The 21,406-nt window shown below is 44.3% G+C and overlaps 1 protein-coding gene across 2 annotated transcripts in view; it reads right to left on the reverse strand.

Moving 5' to 3' along the window:
- The window catches only part of CACNA1D (calcium voltage-gated channel subunit alpha1 D), a 359,630-nt gene that overhangs the window by 127,142 nt on the left and 211,082 nt on the right, over positions 1–21,406 (reverse strand). For both annotated transcript variants that reach the window (XM_036737725.1, XM_036737724.1), the window contains exons 10-12: positions 3,878–3,965; positions 3,412–3,438; positions 1,535–1,695 (exon numbers count right to left, since the gene is read on the reverse strand). In XM_036737725.1, coding sequence (XP_036593620.1) covers positions 1,535–1,695; positions 3,412–3,438; positions 3,878–3,965 — 276 coding nt within the window. The remainder of the gene's footprint in view (positions 1–1,534; positions 1,696–3,411; positions 3,439–3,877; positions 3,966–21,406) is intronic.

Raw genomic sequence — 21,406 nt, forward strand, 5'->3', positions numbered from 1 at the left:
AGGGCCTAAATTCAGGCTACATTTCAGCTGCTGGCATTCACAAATTCAACTCCTTTTGACCATAATTGTGATTCTGTTTTTCTCAGTCATGCAAAACATGTTCTCTGACAACGTTCTCCTCCTCAGCAGGATCCAGGGTTCACATCCTGACTCTGCTATAGACTAGTGATGGGTTACTGGGCAAGTCCCCTCTCCTCTCTGGGTCAGCTCCTCACCTGTAAAGTGAGGAAGTCTGGACTAGACGAGCTCTGAGCGACCCTTCAATGGTCAATGTCTGAGGATGAGGATGGTGATGAGGAATGCTCCACCTCGACAAGGAGGTAACCCTAAGCTGTCAGAGGCTGTGCCCTGGGAGCAGGAGCTTGGGCGGATTGTGCCAAGCTGGGAGACTTTACAATGACAAAGAGCAGCAGAGGAAGTACATCTACTTCCTCATAGGTGGCACTGCTAAGCTCAGAGAGGATCATTATTGTGTTTGCCATGGGGAGATGCATTTACTGGCTATTGAAGCTCTGCAGAACCCCCTAAGTGATGGAGGGGCTACTGCCTGTGGGGAGAGGAAGACATCTATGCTGATGTAATTATAGACCTTTTAAAAACTCAAGTCTCTGAAAGGTGTGTCTTCTCTTCTCCTCTCTAGGTTCCCTTCGCCCCAGACTCTGGACCTTCTCTAGCATGCTACAGAAGCCCTCTCAACCCTTAAGTTCACTGCACTGCTGGACTGCCCAGCCTGCCCTGACCACTGATTGGCTGATTCCTCCCAGAACCTCCACATTGAAAGCCATGCCCACACCAGCCATCTTTTCATTCCTCACCAGTCTCCAGTCCAGGTTTGGTCTCTAGATGTTCTTGACTGTGCTTCAGGGTAGGTTCTGTTTTCTCACCCCCCTCACCTTTCGGTGTCTTTTATCTGTTGTCCTCCCCCATTAGTAAACAGATCCTTGAGGCTGGGGACGGTCAGTCTCTCTGCTTGTATTTGTGTTCCTGGTGCTTAGCACAGTGCCCGGCACATAGGAAGCCCTTAACAAATACTAACTGACCAGAGAATTAAACGCCTCCCACCCAAGCGATCAACAGCAGCATCAGTGCAGTGCACCCCTCCTCAGCCTGTTAGAAGGTCACAGTTGAATAGCTAAGATGATGCTAGTGGGAGTACAATGTCATCCTGTGCAGAGGCAGGATGGCCCCTTGGAGATGGCTCAAGACTTGGAGTCAGCAGGACTTGGGTTCTGATTTGGCTTCTGATGATAATTAGCTACAGGCAAGCCATGTCTCACTGAGTCTCTGGGTCGGAAAGGATGCCTAGCGTTTCACTTGGGAGGTCGCTAAGAGGCATGCGATGTCTGTGAAGCACTTCATGTCAGTCATCCTTGTTAGTCACTGAAGGTCCACGTATAATGCTCATGTGATACACATGTGGAGACTCCCTGACGAGAGGCAATTTCTTAAACTGTCACATTAGCACTCTGTCCCAGAAAACTAGACCCCAGTTCCATGTTCTTAGTCACCTAAAGTCCATAACGAACATTCATACCTTGAATCTGGGTCAACCAATCGGGCTGATTATAATGCTCAGAGGAAATCGTCAAGGTGTTGAGGAACACTAAGACGATCACCAGCCAATAGAATGACACCGACTTCACCGCAGCACGACATCTTCTCCGACTGAAACGGTTCCAGCGACGCCAACGTCGGCTGAAATATAAAAACGACTTGACTCCCATGTGAAAGTCCTGTTACACTCGAGTGTGCACTGACTGAAGCAGGGATGGGAAGGATGGGGCTGGGTGGGGGGGGCACGGAGAAGGGACAAATAGCCCAAATCTTAATAACGTCCACAAGCAGTGATTTCTGCTGGCCTCTAAAACAAGTTTTTAAATGACTGCCTTGGTTTTCATCATCCTTATAAGCTGTCTTTTAGTGGCCCTGACGTCCTCAAATCCTCAGCATATCACTTCGACGTGAAGAGTCTATGTTTATAGGTACATAAAAGGAAAAATAATAGTCCACATCCACAATCTATGTACAGTCAGCTTAGTACAGCTGTGTGTGCTGGGAAATTTCTTTAGACAAAGTCATACACTAAATGTTATAACTATGCCCGGGTTTTTGAGCCATTAGACAGAATTTATTGGGCATAAACATTAACCAGAAATCATGACCCAAAAAAAGGATCTTTCAATTCCTTTCTTAAACCTTTTGCAGTCCTTTCTGAGCTTGGCAGAGCCATCGATTCTAGTGGGACAGGAGTCTTCCCACTGAATCACAGCTGCCCTTTTATAAAGGGATGCTCAAATATACGTTCATAAGCAGCGCTAATGTTGAATCATATTTTCATAAAAATAAAATGAGTCCAACCAAACAGACAAGTAGTGAGTTCCTTCCACCCACTTCAGATTCCTGTTTGTAATTATGGAAAATATTCTCTTGCTTAGTCAGATTTACTATGAAAAATATCTCATGCCACAGGGGATCATTTTCATCATTCACCTCAAACTGGTGCTCTGACGTCTGCCAACAAGCAAGAGCCAAAAAGGCCGAGGGGATGGCACAGCAGGGCCAATGGCTCTCCTGCTGATGACAACACAGGGACGAGCTATAAGTGACAGGACAGGGATGGATAGTCAAGCTACATTAATGGAGTCCTCTGTATGGAGCTGGAGACATGAGACCCTGTGACAGTGTGGGAGAATGGCAACTATGGCATATAAAAAGGAAAATCTGATATCCCACTGAAATTGCTCACAGAGGAGTAGCAGCAAATAATCTGGAGGATTTGGAAAATTTCCACCTAGGAGGGCAAGGCTGCCATCACAAACCCCTGAGCTTCATTCCGCACAGTCACAGGCTACAAAGGAGGAGCTGCTGAAAATAAGCCACATGAGGCCTCAAGGACACAGGTTCCCCACTAGATTCTAGTCCAACTCTCTTGTCTTATGATGTGGAAGCTGAAACCCAGAAAGATTTAAGTGACTTGAGTAGGCTGACAAAGGTCATGGATAGCAGACAGGATTTGAACTCAGATCCGCGGACTCTAAATCCAGTGATATTCCCATTGTTCCCAAGTGTTCCCAAGTGACATCTATGGAGAAGAAGGATGTGGACCTGTGCTGCCACTGCTCTCTGCAGATGTGTGCAGGTGTCCTGCCTCCCTGGGAGGCTACAGACTGCAGAGTGGCAGAGGTGACATCTTGCTGCTTCCCTGTGATGCCAAGTTCTGCACAATGACTAGGGAACACACTGAATAAGAAGGAGGCTGGCTGATTTTTTGTAATTAAATCACAAACTTTTATAATGACTCAAAGCTGATCTCTATTAAGGTGTCAGGGGTGGGAGAGTGGGATGCAAGAAGAGACTGGAAAGATGAGGATAAAGAACCAAAGAGAAATATGGACAAAGGAGAATACTGACCTGAGCTTGGATTTGGAGATTGCTTGACTGAAAGACACAAAAACCAAAAATACTGTTGAGAACGTTCATGTGCAACATTTCCTTTGTATCTTAAAAGCAGTGCTCAGAAAGCAAAGACTGCACTGTCCAGGGACTTCCGCTCTGCAGGGCTCAGAGAGGACTACTGAGATCCACCCCTAGCAGCCCCCCTCATAGGCCCAGGCAGGAGAAAGCCTATTCTTCTGTACTTTACACAAGGCCCACCATCCCCAAAGGAAATCATGGCATCAAATACAAGGCTGGGAGTTCCCAAATGCTGGAGCAGTCCTCTGCCTGGGCACAGCCTATGCCTAGAGTCTCAGCATCATCAACCTTCCCACTAGCATAAGCCGAGGGGAACACCGGTGGAGTGTTCTCAACTCCTTCCCCACACTTCAGCCCAGGAAGCAAATGGCCCATGGTTGAGGAGTGAAATCTGCACACTTACCACAGACGGCCACAGCAGCCTTGGTTCTCCCCTTCTCCGCTGATGTTTTCAGTGTTCACAGACTCTGTCTCGCTTGTGGGCATACTTGCTGTGGAGAGAGAATGGACATTTCAGAGAAAGGGGCAGCTAAAAGCACGGATTGTGATGGGCATCCAAAAAGTGCCTCCATTTCATCACTTCTCACCCCAGAAATTTCAAAGCAAAACAGGAGCAGCATCTCGATGGGGCTTTAGTAGCAAAATGGTTTGCACCAAGTGATTTGACATTTACTCTTGCAAGTTTTCTTCCTTTGGTGCCTTCTAGGGCATGCTGTGCATAAAAATGTCCTTCTGAGTCCAACACTGAAGGGAAACCCAGCAGGCCCAACAATCTGACCTCTACCAATAACATTCTCTTATCCTACTCACCTCTTCAAAGGGCATTATTTGTTATTAAACAAGCTTTTAGTATATGCCCATTGGGTGTGAGGTTCTAGGCTGGGAAAGGTACCTCTCCAGCCTCAATAGTATTCAGGTAGAGATATGGCCTGCTCTCTACTATGGGGTTACTTCAGAACATGTTTTGTAAAGAGAATTTTTAAAAAATTCACTTGAGGTAGTTGTGTATGCAATGGAAGCGTGTGTGTGTGTGTGTGTGTGTGTGTGTGTGTGTGTGTGTGTGTATTTTTAATGATCCCTTTTACGAATCAAAGAATCCTTAAAGAATACAAATAATCAGCCCCTGGTTGATCTGTGCCCTAAGATTTTTACTTTAGAACAGGGCCCAACTCTGCTTCTAAGATCAATACCCAAAAGCGCTGAGAAAACTGATGAAGAATGTAAAAAGGAAGGCTACTAGGGGAAGAGGACCCCATTAGTATTTAAACTAAAGAGATACGGAGCACAAAAGAGTTTCCTGTGGCTGCCATTGCCACCTTTTGAAAACACTACCCACTATGTCACCTGCAGAATACCAAGGCCACACAAGTGAGAGGAAATGTCCCCAGAAAGAGCTGTGGGTTAAAGGACACATAAAACCAGGTTACGCACTCTACAAGCTAGAACAAGACTAAGTTTCTGGGCTGAGAAATTTATTCTCATTCATAGAAGTCAGAGAGGTTGGAAATCAACACTCTAAATCAGTTTTACTTGCTACTGAAATGAGAGTTCTTGCCATGACTTACACAGAATCCTTTCTAGCAGGGGCAACGGGACCTACTGCTCTCAGAATGAGCTCTGCATGCAGCCCAGATTACTGCAGAGCAGCAGGTCCCTGAGGGCAGGGACGACTTCACTTGGGTCCTTGTGCCTAGTAGGTGTCTAATAAACTGACACCTGTGCTACTGAAGTGTAGACCTTTGGCAATAAATACTGAGGATGAACCTGAGGCAAAGTGCCTAGTGACCAAGGAAACCTCTTTATCTGGTACTGAAGGAGTTCCTGCTAACACATACAGAAAAAAAAAAGATGTCACACAGAGGATGGTTTTTATTGAACAAAACAGACATGCACATGTCCACAGGCAGCTGGACAGAGCTTGGACTTCTTAAAAAAGCTCTTTTTGAAACAGGCACTGTGACATGAGGTCACATGACCTGAAAGGTCTCTCAGGGGCCTCAGTTTACAAGATTCAAGAGTGAAAAAAAGATGGCAATGAGAGGAGTTTTCAGCTAGAAATATAGCTATAAACTTCAGATGAAAAACTTTTTGACAGTTTTCGATTGTAATTGTTATCGTTACGGAAACATTCAAATGACACAAACAAATCACAATTGTGAGGCCTGTTTACTTCCCTAATTCTGAGGCCCACATGCTGGCATAAGGAAACATTTAGGATTCAGAAACATCTGAGGCATGTTCTGAGTCAGCCATAATGACTTTCTGTGAAGTTTTAAGAATTTAATTGAAGCTGATGAATTTTGGACATCCCTATGAAAGGAGGTGATTTCTCTGTATTTCTGATTCAAACCAAATAAATGAGGCTCAATGTCACAAATCAAATGGGTTACTATTTGTAATGAGTGCATAGCACAGCACCCAGCACATAGTAGGCACTCCATAAATGCTTATTCCCCATCTCTGACCCCTATGGAGAAAGGAAACAGCCTGATTCTTTCCCAGGGTGAAGGAAAAAAAGCACCATGAGAAGAGATAAACCTAAAACCACCACCCCTTGAGTGAAGACTGTTGAGCTTGAGGGTCACAATTAAATGACAGTTCTACACTCGGCCGGTCCTTGATTCAAAGAGGTGGAGAGGCCCTTTGGTCTTCCAGGCTGACTCACCCATCAGGTAACTAGTTCCTAACCTCTGGCCTCTTCCTTCCACAACTTACTGATGGGAACTGAGGATTCCACTTCCCTACCCAAACCAGGCTCTATCTGCTCTCTTGTATCTCATCAAAGAGCTTTACCCACTTCCTTGGAGTTTTTTCCTTTTCGTCTTTGTCTCCCAGAGGCAACAGAAAGAAGTGTGGATTTGAAATCTGAGAATCTAGATGTGGATTCTGGATGTGCTATTTATTAGGAGCATGACCTGGGGCTTACCTTCTCCCTTCTCTGGCCCTGTTTCTTCATCTGTAAAATAAAGGGATCACACATGGTGATCTCTATGACCTATGATCCTCTAGAAGAGTGGGAACAATGCTAAGACTGGAATCAGGAGACCCAAGGGGGATCCAAGCAGGCCAAGCTCCACAATATGGGAACAATTAATCATACTATCTCTACTTCCCTCCGTCATGTGGTTACAGAAGTGAGTTTATTTCTATGATGTGCTTGGTGAACCACAAAGCAATATCTTGGTTCAATTATTGCTATTACAATGTTAATATTCTGGGTCTTAGGAGGCAGACCAACTAACAAATGGACACTTAAGGAACACTTTGTGATGGCTGCCAATAACAACAATGGAGGATCTAGGTGATGGAAGTCCTTTGGCCACAGGAAGGGCCCACCAACCAGTCCCCTCGGTGTCCCCATTTTTCCTTCTTTATATTTCAGCGGCTCACCCATTTTCTTACTCCTCTCTAAGAAAGCACTCAGTGGCCAGAGCCAGAGACAGGTGGTTTTTTTTTGTCTTCAGGACATTCTTCCCTTTGTTTCCAAGAGGTAGTTCTCATATACTGAGATTTCTTCTCTTTTCTTCCTCCTTCCCCCACAACTTTTATAAACTGACAGTAACTTCACTCCTATGAGCCCCAATAGAGGTATCAGGATAGGACTAGGGACTTGACTTGTGATTTAATTGGTACAGGGAACTCCTGAATGAGGAAACTCTCTCTCCCAGTGCAGGTCAGCATCTCCTCTGCAGGAGCAGGTATATGAATCAGCCAGATGCACATAGCCAGTAGGTGTTAGAAGCAGGACTCATGACCAGGCTTAAAAAAGTAGCAGGGCAATCTGGAAAACATTTTGTATGGATCTCTATGTGACAGAAGGGTTCCAGAAGCAAGCAGATTACCCTTTAGCATCAAAGCAATGGATCCCCATGGGCTGACAAGACCCCATTCCCTTTAAGACAAAAGTTTGGCAGGAGAGGATACTGTGAAGCACATACTGTAGATGGGGAAGTTACTATGGTAATCACTACAGTTTTCCCAAAAACCTAAAGAGATTGAGCTCCGTAAGTCACAGACGCCTCTCTGGCGTGCTGCAGCATCCTGGCACACACTGAGCTTCTTTCAAGGTGACCGTTCCCCTGCACTGGTGATGCTCACTGCCATATCCCTGGGACTGCCCCGTTTGCTCGCTGACCTGCTTTGCCCTCATCTGCAGGGATCTGACCTTGTTTTCCAAAGAGCTGCTAAACTCTCCCAAGCAGGGAGGCAAAGGGGGGCTTACAGAATCATCAAAATGTTGAGTGAAGGAGATGGTCTCTCCCAGGGGAGGAGGCTAGGGGGCAGTTTGCACACACAGGGAAACTGATTTTTGTTCTGTTTCATAATCGCCACCACAATGCACATACACATCAATCAACATTTATTAGGCACCTCCTATGTGGAAGAGGAATTATGTTCAGGGTTGGCAACAGCCACAGAAACAGTTCCTGCTCCCAAGGAGCTTCCACTGTACTGGAAGACACACACACACACACACACACACACACACACACACACACACGCGTGTGTACAACACTTGGACAAAGCCAAGTACCAGGCTCCTACGTGGGGGAGGTGCTAGCAGCGGAGAGGCGGCACTTGAGCTGTATGCCACAGTGGAGGTAGCTCTGCCTGTGCAATTGGAGGACCTGAGAGGACAGCTAAACCCTCTGATGCTGTGGGCAAGGTACTCACTTAACCCCCCCAGGTCTCAGTTTCCTCACTGATAAAACAAAGAGACTGTACTAAATGGCCACTGTGGACCATTCTAGCTTTACTACTTGGCATGTGTCACTGATGTATATTTCTTATTAATAGCTTTTAAAGATGACTTACCTGGAGTGCTATGTTAATCATCCTTGTTCTGTTAAATGTTGGCATAATTTAATTTGATATTGTGTAATTTTAGATGTCAAGTATATGGTAGCTGATTTTGCAAAGCTGCTCACCACAATGTAAGGGGAGTGCTGACTGACTGCCATCTTGGGGCTTGTGGATCCTATGGAGAAGCAACCCCTCTCAGCTCTGAGAAGGACTTCTTACTACTACACCCTTGGAGCTATAAGGTGGGCTTGAGGGGGTCCAGGAGTTCTTGAAGAAACCACCCTTTAACAGACAGAGTAAGAGGAAGTGGCTGCAGAGAGGGAGCAACAGGCACAGCCCCACCCAGGACCTTGAAAGGCAACAAGTAGAAGAAAAAAATCAAAAAGGAAAGACTGAAGAGGAGGCTGGCCTATGCCAGTGAGGGGAGCGACCCTTCCCCTAGGCCTCTCTGCAGGTCAGAGGCCGAGGCAAGCCAACGAGCAGAGCCCAACCTCCCTTGTCTGAATTGCCCGACCGGCTGGCAGGCCAGCTTTCTGACGAAGCCCACTGGGCCCTTCTGCCTCTCCAGGTGCTTTTTCTTCCATGTCTTTGCTTTCAAAACCTGCTTCCACTATTCATGGGATGTTGCCCTCTCCCCAGTCTCCACCTGGTGAATGAAGGTTTCCCAGAGCGTTTATCTTCTCTTCTAGAAAGAAAACCTAGAAAGAAAGCTGCAACCAGCCCCAGGGGAAAAAACCCAGCACTGCAAGCTACCTAGGTCACAGAGAAAAACATTCTCTTTTCTTTCCTTATTTGTATATGCTGATCTATGTCCACGCAATCATTAGAATAGAAGCTTCTTGAGGGCAGGGACTATTTCAGAGGTCATAGTGCTTGGCAAATAGTAGACATTTAATAAATGTTTATTGATTAATTTCTAAGGTAATACAGGTAGGAAGAGTGAAGAACTTGGCGTCTGAATATCTTGGGTTCAAGCTGTGACTCTAATACTAATTAGTTGTATGATCTTTAGCAAATGTTTTCCCTTCCAGGCCTCAGTATCCTCAGTTGTAAAATATAGCATCTGGAGTAGATGGTCTTTAAAATACCTTTCTAGCATGTACACTCTGTGATTCTGTAAAGTCCTTTCTGCCATCATCCAAGAAGGAATACCCACATGGGGGGCAAGCCGAGGATGTACAAGCCCTGCCCATTTCCTACAGATCAAGGTCAGGCCACAGTTATGGGAGCCAGCCACTATGAAGCACTTAATTGGTTTTTAATGAATGCCTGCTGATTGATTACTTTTCTTCCTAACTAGACTTTGAGTGGGTGAAAAGTTCTAAGGCCTGGCTCTGTGCAGGCTGTGTGAACCCTAAGCGAGTCTAGTTGCAGCCACTCAGAGCATCTCCTCCTGGGTAAAACGTGAGAATCAGACCAGACGATCTCAGGGCTTCTTTGGCTCCGAAGCCGTCCCACTCAGAGGCAGCCCCTTGCTTCTATCTTCTCTGGTGCTATAATTCCTGTTGCTGTCCTTTTAGAAACTTGAAGCTGAGTGTTTGCACAGACTTCAAAGTTCCCACCCGACCTAGCTGACAGTCTGGTGGGAAGACGCAGGGCAGCATCTCTGCCCGAAGCTAAGACACCACCTGGCTGAGCTGTTGGTTTCATGGGCTTGTGAGTTCCTCAGCTGCCTCAGTGACCTTCAAGGGTCTGTTCAGGAAACACTCCCTCTCAGAAACCTTTCAGACGCCCTGCTCTCTCCCTTCTGAAACTGCCTTAGAAGGAGCTAAATGGCCCAGTGCACAGAGCTCTGGGGCTGGATTCATGAAGACCTGAGTTCAAATTCGGCCTCAGATACTTCCTATTAGGGTGACCCTGGGCAAGGCAGAACTTCCGTATGCCTCAGTGTCCTCAATTGTAAAATAGGAATAACAGCAGCCCCTACCTCCCAGGGTTGCTGTGAGGATCAAATGCTGTATAAATGCTAGGGATCTCGTGTGTGTGTCTATCTGTCCACATTTTATGTCCCTCCCAGAACATGGGCTTCTGGAAAGCAGAGAATGTTTTGTTTTGGTCTCAGCACCTCACACAGTGCCTTGCACATAACAGTCACTTAGGAAATGCTTAACAAACTGAAGGAAACTCCTGGTTTCAGCATTTGGAGCAAAGGATTAGGAGACGACAGATCACTTCCCTGTACTCTTTTCTGTGCTAAAATTGATGGGTCTCTTGAAAAATGAAAACGGGGGATGTAGGCTGGAGGAAAGTCAGACCACTTCTGTAGAACTGGAACGCTCTGGCTCTAAAAGAAGGTATGTGTTTTGTACTGCTATGAAAAGGTGCCACAAAGGCTGCTCCATAAACAAGACTGCCACAGGTCCCCGTTGCTTTACCAGCTGAACCCCAGCACTGCATCCTCAAGGGCAAGGCACTCATTTAAGGGAAAACTGGAGAGAAAAGCAAACTTACAAAGCACAGCAATCACTGATTTAAAACGAGCAATTCAATCACTGCATGGAAGTGCATGCACAAGCCAGCACACGCTGCTTCCACAGGAAGCCCCTTCAGGAAGGAAAATCAGTCAGAGATTCCAGGGGAAGCAGGGAGCAGGCAGGCATTTCAACGCCAAACACACAGAGCTTGCTGGTTACCATGGTCTTCAGTGTGACGGCGGTGGCGGCGGCGGCGGCCACAGCAAAGTATCCGTTTCTTTTTCTCATCCTTGAGTAAGTCAGCCACTGTAAGCTCTTCAGGTTAAATGTTGGGAGTTCCATTGTTATACAGAAGATGGCAGCAAGACCAATGCAAAAAAACAGCAAAGTAAACGAGGCAGCCACGTGAGAGGGCACGAACCCACCGGGGGTCCTAACACAGCCCTGAGACCCTTTCAACAAAACTGGGAAGAGATGGAGGTGATGGCACAATCTGACTCATTTGGTCTCACCTGGCTCACTGAGACTGGCGGGAGTGGGACCCAAGACTAGAAGGGCATAGATATCTTACTGAAAGAACAGAAGAAAAGAAAGTGTAGTCAGAGTAAGATTGTATAGTCAGAGGATGTCTTCATTTCACTGTTCAGAAAATGAACAGTAAAAAGGGACATTCACATTCTACAGTCCTCCTAGACAATGCTGAATGGGCCCTCACTAAGAAGTTGCCCTAAGCAAAGCGGTGCTGCAGCTGGTATATTATGCCCTCCGGCCCGCCAATGAAAACAGCCCTGAAGTAGGTTCCAAGGATTTGGTCCTTCATCTGCCACTTACTAGTGACAGGAAAGGTAGTAGTTAGGTAAGCCACTTCCTCCCTCTTGGGGCTTGGTTCCCTTATTCATTAAATAGAGAAGTTGGGGGAAGCTAGGTAGCACAGCAGATAGAGCACCAGACCTGGAGTCAGTCGAATATGGCCTCAGATTTACTAGCTCTGTGACTCTGGGCAAGTTGCTTAAACTCTGCTTGCCTCAGTTTCCTCATCTGTAAAATGAACTGGTGAAGGAAATGGTGAACTACTCCAGTATCTTTGCCAAGAAAACCTCAAAGGGAGTCACCAAGAGTAGGACACAACCGAACAACAACAACAAAATAAGGAGGTGGCACAGGCTGGCCTCTAATTAACCTTTAAACTCTATGACTGCTTCACAGGGGAGAAACTTAACAGGCTGTCTTTGAGGGAAAGGACCATATCTCCAAGTGATGTAAAATCTCGATTCGATCTAGCAGCATGAACAAAGAGGGATCTCAGGTTAATTGGCAGCAAGGAGAAACATGTAGAAGAGAAGGATCAGACAACCTGAAAAGTGAAAAAGGAAACACCTCAAAACCCATCCCCTTTTGTGCCCACCCATTACTCCTAGTTAGGAGGAGTGGGGGCAGGGTTGATGGGCAAGCTATCTTGAAAGTACAAAAATGGTCACAAAAATGAGATCATTTTGCCTAGGCCACTTAGGTCATTTGGTTATTGCACTCTCTCCTAGTTTAACCCGCCCAAAAAAAACCTGGTTATCATCCCAAACCCTATCCAAATCACTGTATTAGCCTGACTTGGATTCAATGATAATCTTAAGGCCTTTTCTCAGTTCTCACCCTTCCTGACTGCTCAACAGCATGCTTGATCATTCTCTCCTGGACCCTGTCCCCTCCTCTCTGCTCTCATAGCCTTCTTCCCACCTGTCTGCCCAGTCTGGTCCTTCTCGGTCTCCTTTGTTCAATCATCATCCTGGTCACACACCCTAAACATAACCAGAAATTTTGTCCTAAACTCTTTTCTCTTTTTAATCTCTGCTCTTTTCCTTGGGGACCTGGTCAGTTCCCAGGAGTTTAATGATCATCTCTATGCAGATGACACTGTAACCTATACATCCTCCTTCCCCAGTCCCCAGTGATATGAGAAGGTGCGAAGGGGCTCATCAGTGGATAGTGTAGAATGGAACTAGGTCACCATGAGTCCAGATGGAGAAGGGAGGAGAGTGTTGCTAGTGCCGTAGGGAAAGATCTGAGGTGGGGAGGGACTGGAGGTCCTGGTATGGATCGAGAAAACAGGGTTTGGGCCTGCAGGGCAAAGGGAGAGGCAGAGTGACACCAGGCTGTGATCAGAGAAGGAGACATCAGTGTTCGTGAACGCACAAGTGGTCGCTGAAAGATCAGATGAATGATTGTGTATGACTAACATGGGGCTGGGGAGCAGGTCATGGGAAATGAGCACACTGAAAAATGGTGAGGGAGCATAACTATGTTTAAATCCCCTCAAAATGAGGGCAGGAGTGGAGGAAGAGAAGAAGACTGTGAGCCAGGCACTGAACTCACTGACATGGAGGTGAGGTCCTTGAGTGATGGGGCCAGGGGAAGAACCTGGGTAGCAATTGGGAGCAAGGAGTATCCAACTCACCTACCTTAGTATGAGTCAGGAGAATGGATTAAAATGGAGCTAGTCTAGAAAGGGAGGTCAGGGAGTTGGTGTCATCAGTGAGGGTCAGAAAGTGGAAGAAGGGGGAAAGGAAAATATTTTGTCTGAAAATAAGTGTGTTACCTATGAAGCAACATGTCTGATGACATGAAGCAGGCCCTCCAGAGATTCCGTGGAAGGAGTGGGAAGCTTTAGAAAGGGGGTGGGTGGGGAAGGGTTGGGCTGAAAAGCCAATGGGAAAAGGGGATCAGCCTTTGGGGGATGGAGATGGGGTCGGAAGGATGGCAGCCAGGGATCCAGAATCACTGGAAAGCACCACAGAGAGGCATCTGCCTCCTGCAACCATTTATTCCTTCCTAATTCATTTCCAGTGTCACCTTCTCCAGAGAAGCTTTCCTGATCCCTCCAGCCACCAGTGCTTTCTCCTCCCCCAGGGTCACCTTCTCTCTGTTTGTCTGTTTTGTACAGAGCTATCTACTTGTATGCTGTCTCTCTTCCATTAGACAGTAAGCTCCTGAATTTGTATCACCATCTGGATGGTGTGAGATGAAGAGGGGACAAGAAGGAGCTCTCAGCAACTGGACTCAATTCTTTCACCAAATATGAGGCAAGATCCTCAGCTGAGAGGGGAGAGAGAGGGAGTGATGGGAAATTTTCCATGTTTCCAACTCTAGCACTAGGTCAAGCACACAGTAAGCAACAAGTGCTTACTGATTAATTAATAACCAAAGACAAAGGAAGCCAGAAAACCAAACACCAAACTCAAGCAAGGATCCTTGGCTTTCCTGTAGAGATAGCGGCAGTCACCGAAAAGAAGTTACTGAGTGCTAAGAGTCTCACTACTTTTGTACTGTATGTAGACGATTTTAATTTTTGCTACCTAAAAGTGAGAATCCCTGTCCAAAGACTAACAAGTCATCATTCTGTTGGAAGAATGAATCATATCTTCAGGGCCCTAATTTCCAGGCCCATCTCAAGCGGTGTTACTGTTCATGGAGGACATCTGAGGAACCCATCCATTCTGAGGTTCCCTGATTCTCTGACTGCCACTCCAGACCTTGCCTGCTATTCCTCTAATATTATATACTGATTGTTTTAGTCATACTGATTGTTACCTTTTCTTTTTATTATCACCTTCATTCTCAAATATATACTGATACTCAGGAAGCCATACTTTGTAATAAATTTTTAAAAGAGGGAAAAATAATATTTCAACAAAACTAATGAACACAACTACGTCTGATAATATGTGTAAAATTTCATTCTCGTAGTCCCTCCAACTCTGCGAAGGAAGGATTGTGTATTCTTTCAATTCGTCTCTGAGGCCGAGATCAGTCATTATAACTACATAACATTCAGCTTTGCGGGGTTTTTGTTTTTTCCTATCTACATTATTGCCGTTCATAGATATCTTGTTTTCTTGGTTCTACTGACTTCATGCTGAGTTTGTTCATATAAATTTTCCAATGTTTTTCTGAATTATTTAATTTCATTATTTCTTACGATGCAGTAATATTCCACTAAATACGTGTAGCTAAATTCACTTAGCCTCTCCCAATATGAGCATTTATTTTCCTTCAGTCAATCAGTGAGCATTTATTAAGTACCTACTATGTGCCAGATCTTGTGCTTGGCATTGAGGATGGAAAGACAAAAATGAAACACTCCTTGCCCTCAAGGAGCTTAAATTCTATCAAGAGATGGCTAGTATATAAATCGTATATATAAAACACATACAAGTAAATGGTGGGGGGACATGAGAGCAGATGGGGATAATCAGGTAAGGCTTCACATAGGAAATGTTTTTTGAGAAGTTCTGAAGTTGTTTTGCCATCACCAAAAATAATCCTAGGAATATTTATTTGGGTGCATAATGGATTTGTGTTTCTGTCTTTTACCTTCTTGGGGTACACAGGAAGCAGAAGAATCTCTAGGTTGAAGTGTGTGACCATTTCAGACACTTTGTGGGGCACAATTCCAAATAACTTTTCAGAATGGCTGCACCATCAAGAGTTCTAGTGTACTCATCTTTCTATAGTCCCTCCAGCATGGTCACGCTCCATCTTTGGTCATCTTGGAGTCAGGCTAGACCTTAGAGTTGTTTTGATGTGCATTACTGTGATATGAATGGATCTTTCATATGATTGTTAAGACTGTAATTCTTTTGAGAATTGTTTATATATTTTCAAAATTCATTGGATAATGTCTCTTGGTCTCATATATTTGTGCTAATTCCTTTTATATGTTAGATATCAGACCCTTAACAGAGGCAATTTATGAAAAGATTTTTCCCCAATCAACATTATGATTTCTTACCAAAGCTTTTTTTCATTTCATTTAATAGTGACAGCCTCTATTCCCTGTTTGGCATTGGGAAATAAAGCTTAAAAAGAAAAGATATTAATATAGCAAAGACATTAGAGGAATAGCAGGGTAGGTCTGGAGTGGCAGTGAGAGAATCAGGGAACCTCAGAATGGATATGCTCCTGAGATGTCCTCCATGAACAGTAATACCGCTTTGAGATGGACCTGGAAAGTAGGACCCTAAAGATATGATTCATTTTTCCAGTAGAATGCTGACTTGTTGGTCTTTGGACAGGGATTCTCATTTTTAAGTAGGAATCTCAGGAAATTTTGATTTCTGCCTCTATGAATGTCAATAGAGTGTCCTCATTTCTCTCTCCTATCCAAAAGCTAGACTCCTGTATCGAGACAATGAGTTGATATCTATCTGGGGGAAGGGGCAGCTCTGGGCTAGGAGGGTAACCTTTTGGAGAAGTATTCACAAGTGAGAGGTCTGATCCTGGGGGTGCTCTAGGACTCCATTTGGAAAGTCACTGTCGGGGGGGGGGGGTGGCGGGGCTCTTCCAAGACTCAGGATTGTCACACAGACTTTTCCAGAAGAGGGAGGCTTTTGAAAATCTGACCAAATGTCACAAAAACTGCTCCTACTTTCTTAAAAGCTGTTGACTGAATGCTTCCAATTTTTAACTTGTGCCCTGAAATAACTTAATGGTAAAGAGACTAATCTGATAAATCAAATAAAAACAAAAGTGCCTTTTCCAGAAAAGAAAGACTACCTAATTGACCACAGGAAGCTCACAAATGACATTCACAAACTGCACACCTCCAAAGGGTAAATACACAAATTAGGGCATTCAGGTAGCATGAAACTAAAGAAGGCAGACAGCAACCCTGTCCATTGAGTTCACCTCAATAGCATGTGCTTATATGGTGGTGGTGCCATCTATTTGCTATGCTGGCAAAGCTTCAGAAATGCGGAGGAGTTCAGAGAAGCCAGTGCCACCTTTTAAAGATGATAAGACTTGCCAAATGAGGCATCAAGGTTACACCAAGATTTTAAACCCTAGTGATTAAGAGAATGATGTTGCCATGAGTGGTGATAGAGAAGTTGAGAAGAGGGATTAGTTTGAAGTCAAGATAATGTGTTGTTTGAGACATGTTGAATTTAAGATGCCTATGAAGCATGCCAGGGCAACTAGGTGGCACCACAGGGCATAGAGTGCAGAGCCAGAAGTCAGGAAGCCATCTCCCTGAGTTCAAATCCAGCCTCAGACACTTACTAGTTTTGAATCCTGGGCAAATCCCTTAACCCTGTTTGCCTCAGTTCCACATCTGTAAAATGAACTGGAGAAGGAAATGGCAAGCCACTCCAGTATCTCTGCCAAGAAAACCCCAAATGGCATCATGAAGAATTGGACATGACTGAAACAACTTAACTACAAAAAATGGAACACGCCACTCAAAAGGTCTCAAGGGTAGTTGGTGATATGAGATTGGAACTCAGAGAGACACTAGAGCAAGAGTGACAGATCCAGTCTTTGTAGAAATGGTAACTCCAGCCAGAGGAGCTGAGGCAGTCATCAAGTGAGAGTGGAAAGAGAAAAGGGGGGCCCAGAACAGAGTCTTGGGGTGAGGAGACACAGATTAACCCAAGAAGTGCTTCTCTGGAGTCTGAGCTTCAGCTTAATCTAGGGTTTATGAATCTCTGTCCTTTGATTAGGACCACTTAGAGAAAGTATTGGTCGTTATGATTTTCCACAGCAAAGCCACCCTATTTTTTTGGCCAGAATTTCAGAATGAGTTTTCTGGTAAAGTATTTCATTACTTTCAGCTTTTTTAAAGTACTAATCATTGACAATGAGAAAAGTTTAAAATAGACTTTGAGGCTTCCAGATTTTAATAGTCCTAGAAAATCTTCATTGTTAACTCAAAAGCAGCTGCATGTGTCTGAAAAACTGCTCAGAGATTTGGCAGGATTTCTAAAGTAACTGAAGCTCAGCAAAAAGTTAAATAAATTACACTTAAAATTTTCCAAACACTCAAGAATTCACTTGCATGGGGGAACTTCAGCCATTCAAGTGTGTAACACTAGGTTCCTAGTCTGAATTTTTATATGTGACATTTTTACTATGCGTGGTCTGTTTAGGGTTGGCTTGGACACCATCACAGTTCAGCTATCTAGCTAAAAGATTTTCTCTGTTTTTTCTCCTTCCAAGGAAAATGTGGGGCTGGGTAATATAGGTCAAGTGAAAAAAGGGAACAAAAAACAAACATGCATCTGAGTGGTGACATCTGTCTGCTAAGGAAAAAGGAAATTTGAGTGACTCTGTAAATCCTTGACTTTTCAGCTGCTGTTTGATACCAAGTGTTGATGAACCAGAAACTCATGTTGAAAGCCAGAAACCTGTGTCTACAATTTCTGCTAAAAATAATACTATCATCAGGTGCAATGTTCTCCAAAATTCAAGTACCTTAGAATCTTGAAGTGAAAAGGTGGCTGTAGATGACCTCAGAAGACTCCTGGCCTGTGACCCTGCTGATTGCTAGGGAGACAGTGACACATAGTCTAATATGATGCAAATTAGGCTCAGGGTTTATTCCCAGTGCAGCAAGGAGCCTCCAGAGGACATCTTACCCAGATGAGGCTACTTTTACCTCTTCCTACTATAACATGTCTCCCATCACTTCTGGTGGCCCTTCCAAGGCATCACAGAATCCCAGCACTTTAGAGCCAGAAGGGACCTGGGAGGTTATCTCCCCTCACCCGATGGAGAATCCCCTCTGTCACACCAGTGCTGCCAAACTCAAATACAAAGAGACCACTAATCTGGAAAGAAGGATCCTGGCTGCGCATTGACCTAATTTTAAATGTAATATTATCTATTTGATTTTAAATTTAATTAATTTAAATGTAACTTTAATATAAAATTGATTTAAATGGAATATTATTTATGTTTGATTATATTTTAATTTGTTGTGTTAAATATTTTTCTATTACATTTTCATCTGGCTCAGCTATACTCAGAAGCATGGTGGGCCACGTGCTTGTGTTTGACAGCTCTGCTCCTACAACATCCCCAAGAGACTGTCATCCAGCCTAAGCTAATGACCTCTCATAAAAGGGAATCCTCTAAACCCCAAGGCAGCCACTGTTGGAATTCTATTCGGAAATGTTTTCTTTATATCCAAAGCTGCCTCCTCAGAGTTTCCACCTATTACTCCCAATGGCTTCAAGTAAAATAAAGTCAATCTCTTTTCGATGTGACAACTCTTCAGATGTTTCAGGATGGGTGTCATCCCTCCCCCCTTCTACAAGTTTTCTGATTTTTCCAGGTTGATCCTGACATGGGATGAATTGGAGGCCTAGCATTATTGTGGTCACCATCGCTCTCCAGCTTCTGTCAATGTTGTTCCTAACCCCAGTGACCCCCAGCACAGAATCAAAGACCACCTGGACTTCTCCCCTGGAGGCCTCCTATTAAGTGGACATTATCTTTAATGGCAACTCTTTGGGTCCAGTCATGCTGTAAGTTCTGAATCTAACCAACTTGAAAGAATCAAAGGATCCAGGTTCAAATGCTAGCTCTGCTCTGCCTGTGTGCCTCTGGGCAAGTCCCCTGTGCCTTCTCATCATTACTTCATCTATAAGAGATGAGGCTGGGCTCGACAATCTCTCGGGTGGCTTCTCACATGCTCCACAGGTGCCAACATGTTCACATATGATCCAAACTAAAATGATGATTCCAAATGAATAATAGAATTACAGAATTGAAGGGTTGGAAGGACCCTCAGGTGGCCTCTGGTTTCATGCCTATGTGAACCAGGAACGCTTCTATAACACATCCAACAAGTGGCCACCCAATCCAAAGTTGGTTTGAAAATCTCCAGTCAATGAATAGGCTCAGTACCCATTGGGCAGCCCACTCTTCTGGGTAAAGACAGCTATAATTGTCAGGAAGTTTTCCTGATAGCAAACTTTAATCTTCCTTCCTGCTATGTGCATACATCCTTCCTACTTTTACCCTCTGGGGCCAAACAGAGCAAATCGAATCCTCCTACAATAGAGTCTTTTAAACCCTTTATGTCAACAAGGATGTTTCTTCTTCCATCTAAGCAATCTTTTTTCTGCAATTCTTGCCAATTCTCTGAACTTATTCCTAAATGACATGATTTCCAGTCCTCCCACCATCCTGGTCATCTTCCCTTGGACAAGTTGCCTTGACCAATATCCTTGATAAAACATGGCACGAGGCTCAAATACAATTGTACTGATGTGGTCTGCCCCAGGCACTGGTCAGCCCTGCCCCCAAATAAAATAAAGTTATCCTATGTGAGTCAAAGTTCCCGAATACAAAGACAGGACAAAGGCTTCTGATCAGCAAGGTTACCTCAGTCATGCCTGGCAGGGATGGGGTTATTATTGTTGCCCAGTCCTTTCAGTCATGTCCAACTCTTCGTGATCCCGTATGGGGTTTTCCTTGGCAAAGACACTGGAGGGGTTTGCCACTTCCTTCTCCAGCTCATTTTACAGATAAGGAAACTGAGACAAACAGGGTCTTGCCCAGGGTCACACAGCTAGGAAGTATCTGCGACTGGACTTGAACTCAGGTCTTTCTGTCACCAGGCCTTGTGCTCCATCCACTGCACCACATCTAAAACTTTCTTTGGAAACATTTCCAACAGTTATAATCCAGCTCTGTTGATACAGAGAAAATTTTCACTCTAAGTCAGGGATTCTGCCCAAAGGGTTCAGGGATAGATTTCAGGGGTCTGTGAACTTTTTTTTTGTATTTTGTAACTGTATTTTGATATGCTTTCCTTGGTAACCCTATGTATTTTATTTTATGCATTTAAAAACCTTATTCTGACAAGAGGTGCTGAGGTTTCATTAGACTAACACAAAAAAAGGCTTAGGACCTCCTGTCCTCAGCCCTGGCCAGGGTAACTTGCAGGCTGGGTCCCCTCTCCATTTCAAAGGGAGGTGTGTGAGGAAAAACCCTGAGATCAGCATCTCTCCAGAGGTCTCAGCCTTCTGAGTTCTCTATTCAGAGAGGCTTTCCTCCTCATCTAGCACGTGTTTATTCTTTTCTTATAGTCACATAAATAATTTTATTTTAGGCAGAATTTAGAAACTGAGTACTTCCTGAAAAGCCTAATCTTCAAGGTTATGAAAATCTGAAGAGCTGCCTAATATTTAATGTGTCATGCCAAGATAAATCCTATCATCCAGCAACATTAGTTCAATGAAGAAAAAGGGCATATGAAAAATATTTTCTATTTTGGACTCGACATTAAGCCAGTTAATCACTCCAAGCTCAAACATCAGTTTAAAGCAGGAAATATGATACCCCTATATCTGAGGTAGAGTCCCAGTATCTGGAATACAAATTAAGACATTAATTCAGGTGATTTACTGTTTTTTTAACAGACTTTATTTCTTTCCCTTCTTTGTGTTACTAAATAATACATTTTTGAGGGTCAACATGGTGCTATATTATTACTGGTCTCCTTTAAAAGATTTTTAGCTCTGAAGACTCTCAAAAAATTCTTACTCTTCAGATGACTATGCATAGGAACTAACTTCAAATTCCACAGCAGATACGAGGCCCCTGACACCAGAATATTTTTAATGAAATTACACAATGCCAAGATCATCATCAATGAGCCCAGAGGCTGTGGGAATGCCACAGCTTCAGAGAGAGGAGCTCATAGCAATAGCCGCTACAGCATCAAATAGAGGCATTTATTTGCTGGTCTGTATGAAACAGGTCAATTGGGTTCTGGAGAAGGATGGGCAGGAAGTCCATTAATGCCCATTAACCTCAAAAGGTCAAAGAGTGCTACAATCTAGAAAGCGGTGGCAGAGAGAAGAAAACCTCAGCCCATCACTACAAAGAGAAGATAAATAGACCATTTTACCTAAATATGATGAGCTGCTGGGTAT

Source organism: Trichosurus vulpecula, chromosome 9 (assembly GCF_011100635.1).
Source record: "Trichosurus vulpecula isolate mTriVul1 chromosome 9, mTriVul1.pri, whole genome shotgun sequence".
Lineage (NCBI taxonomy): Eukaryota > Metazoa > Chordata > Mammalia > Diprotodontia > Phalangeridae > Trichosurus > Trichosurus vulpecula.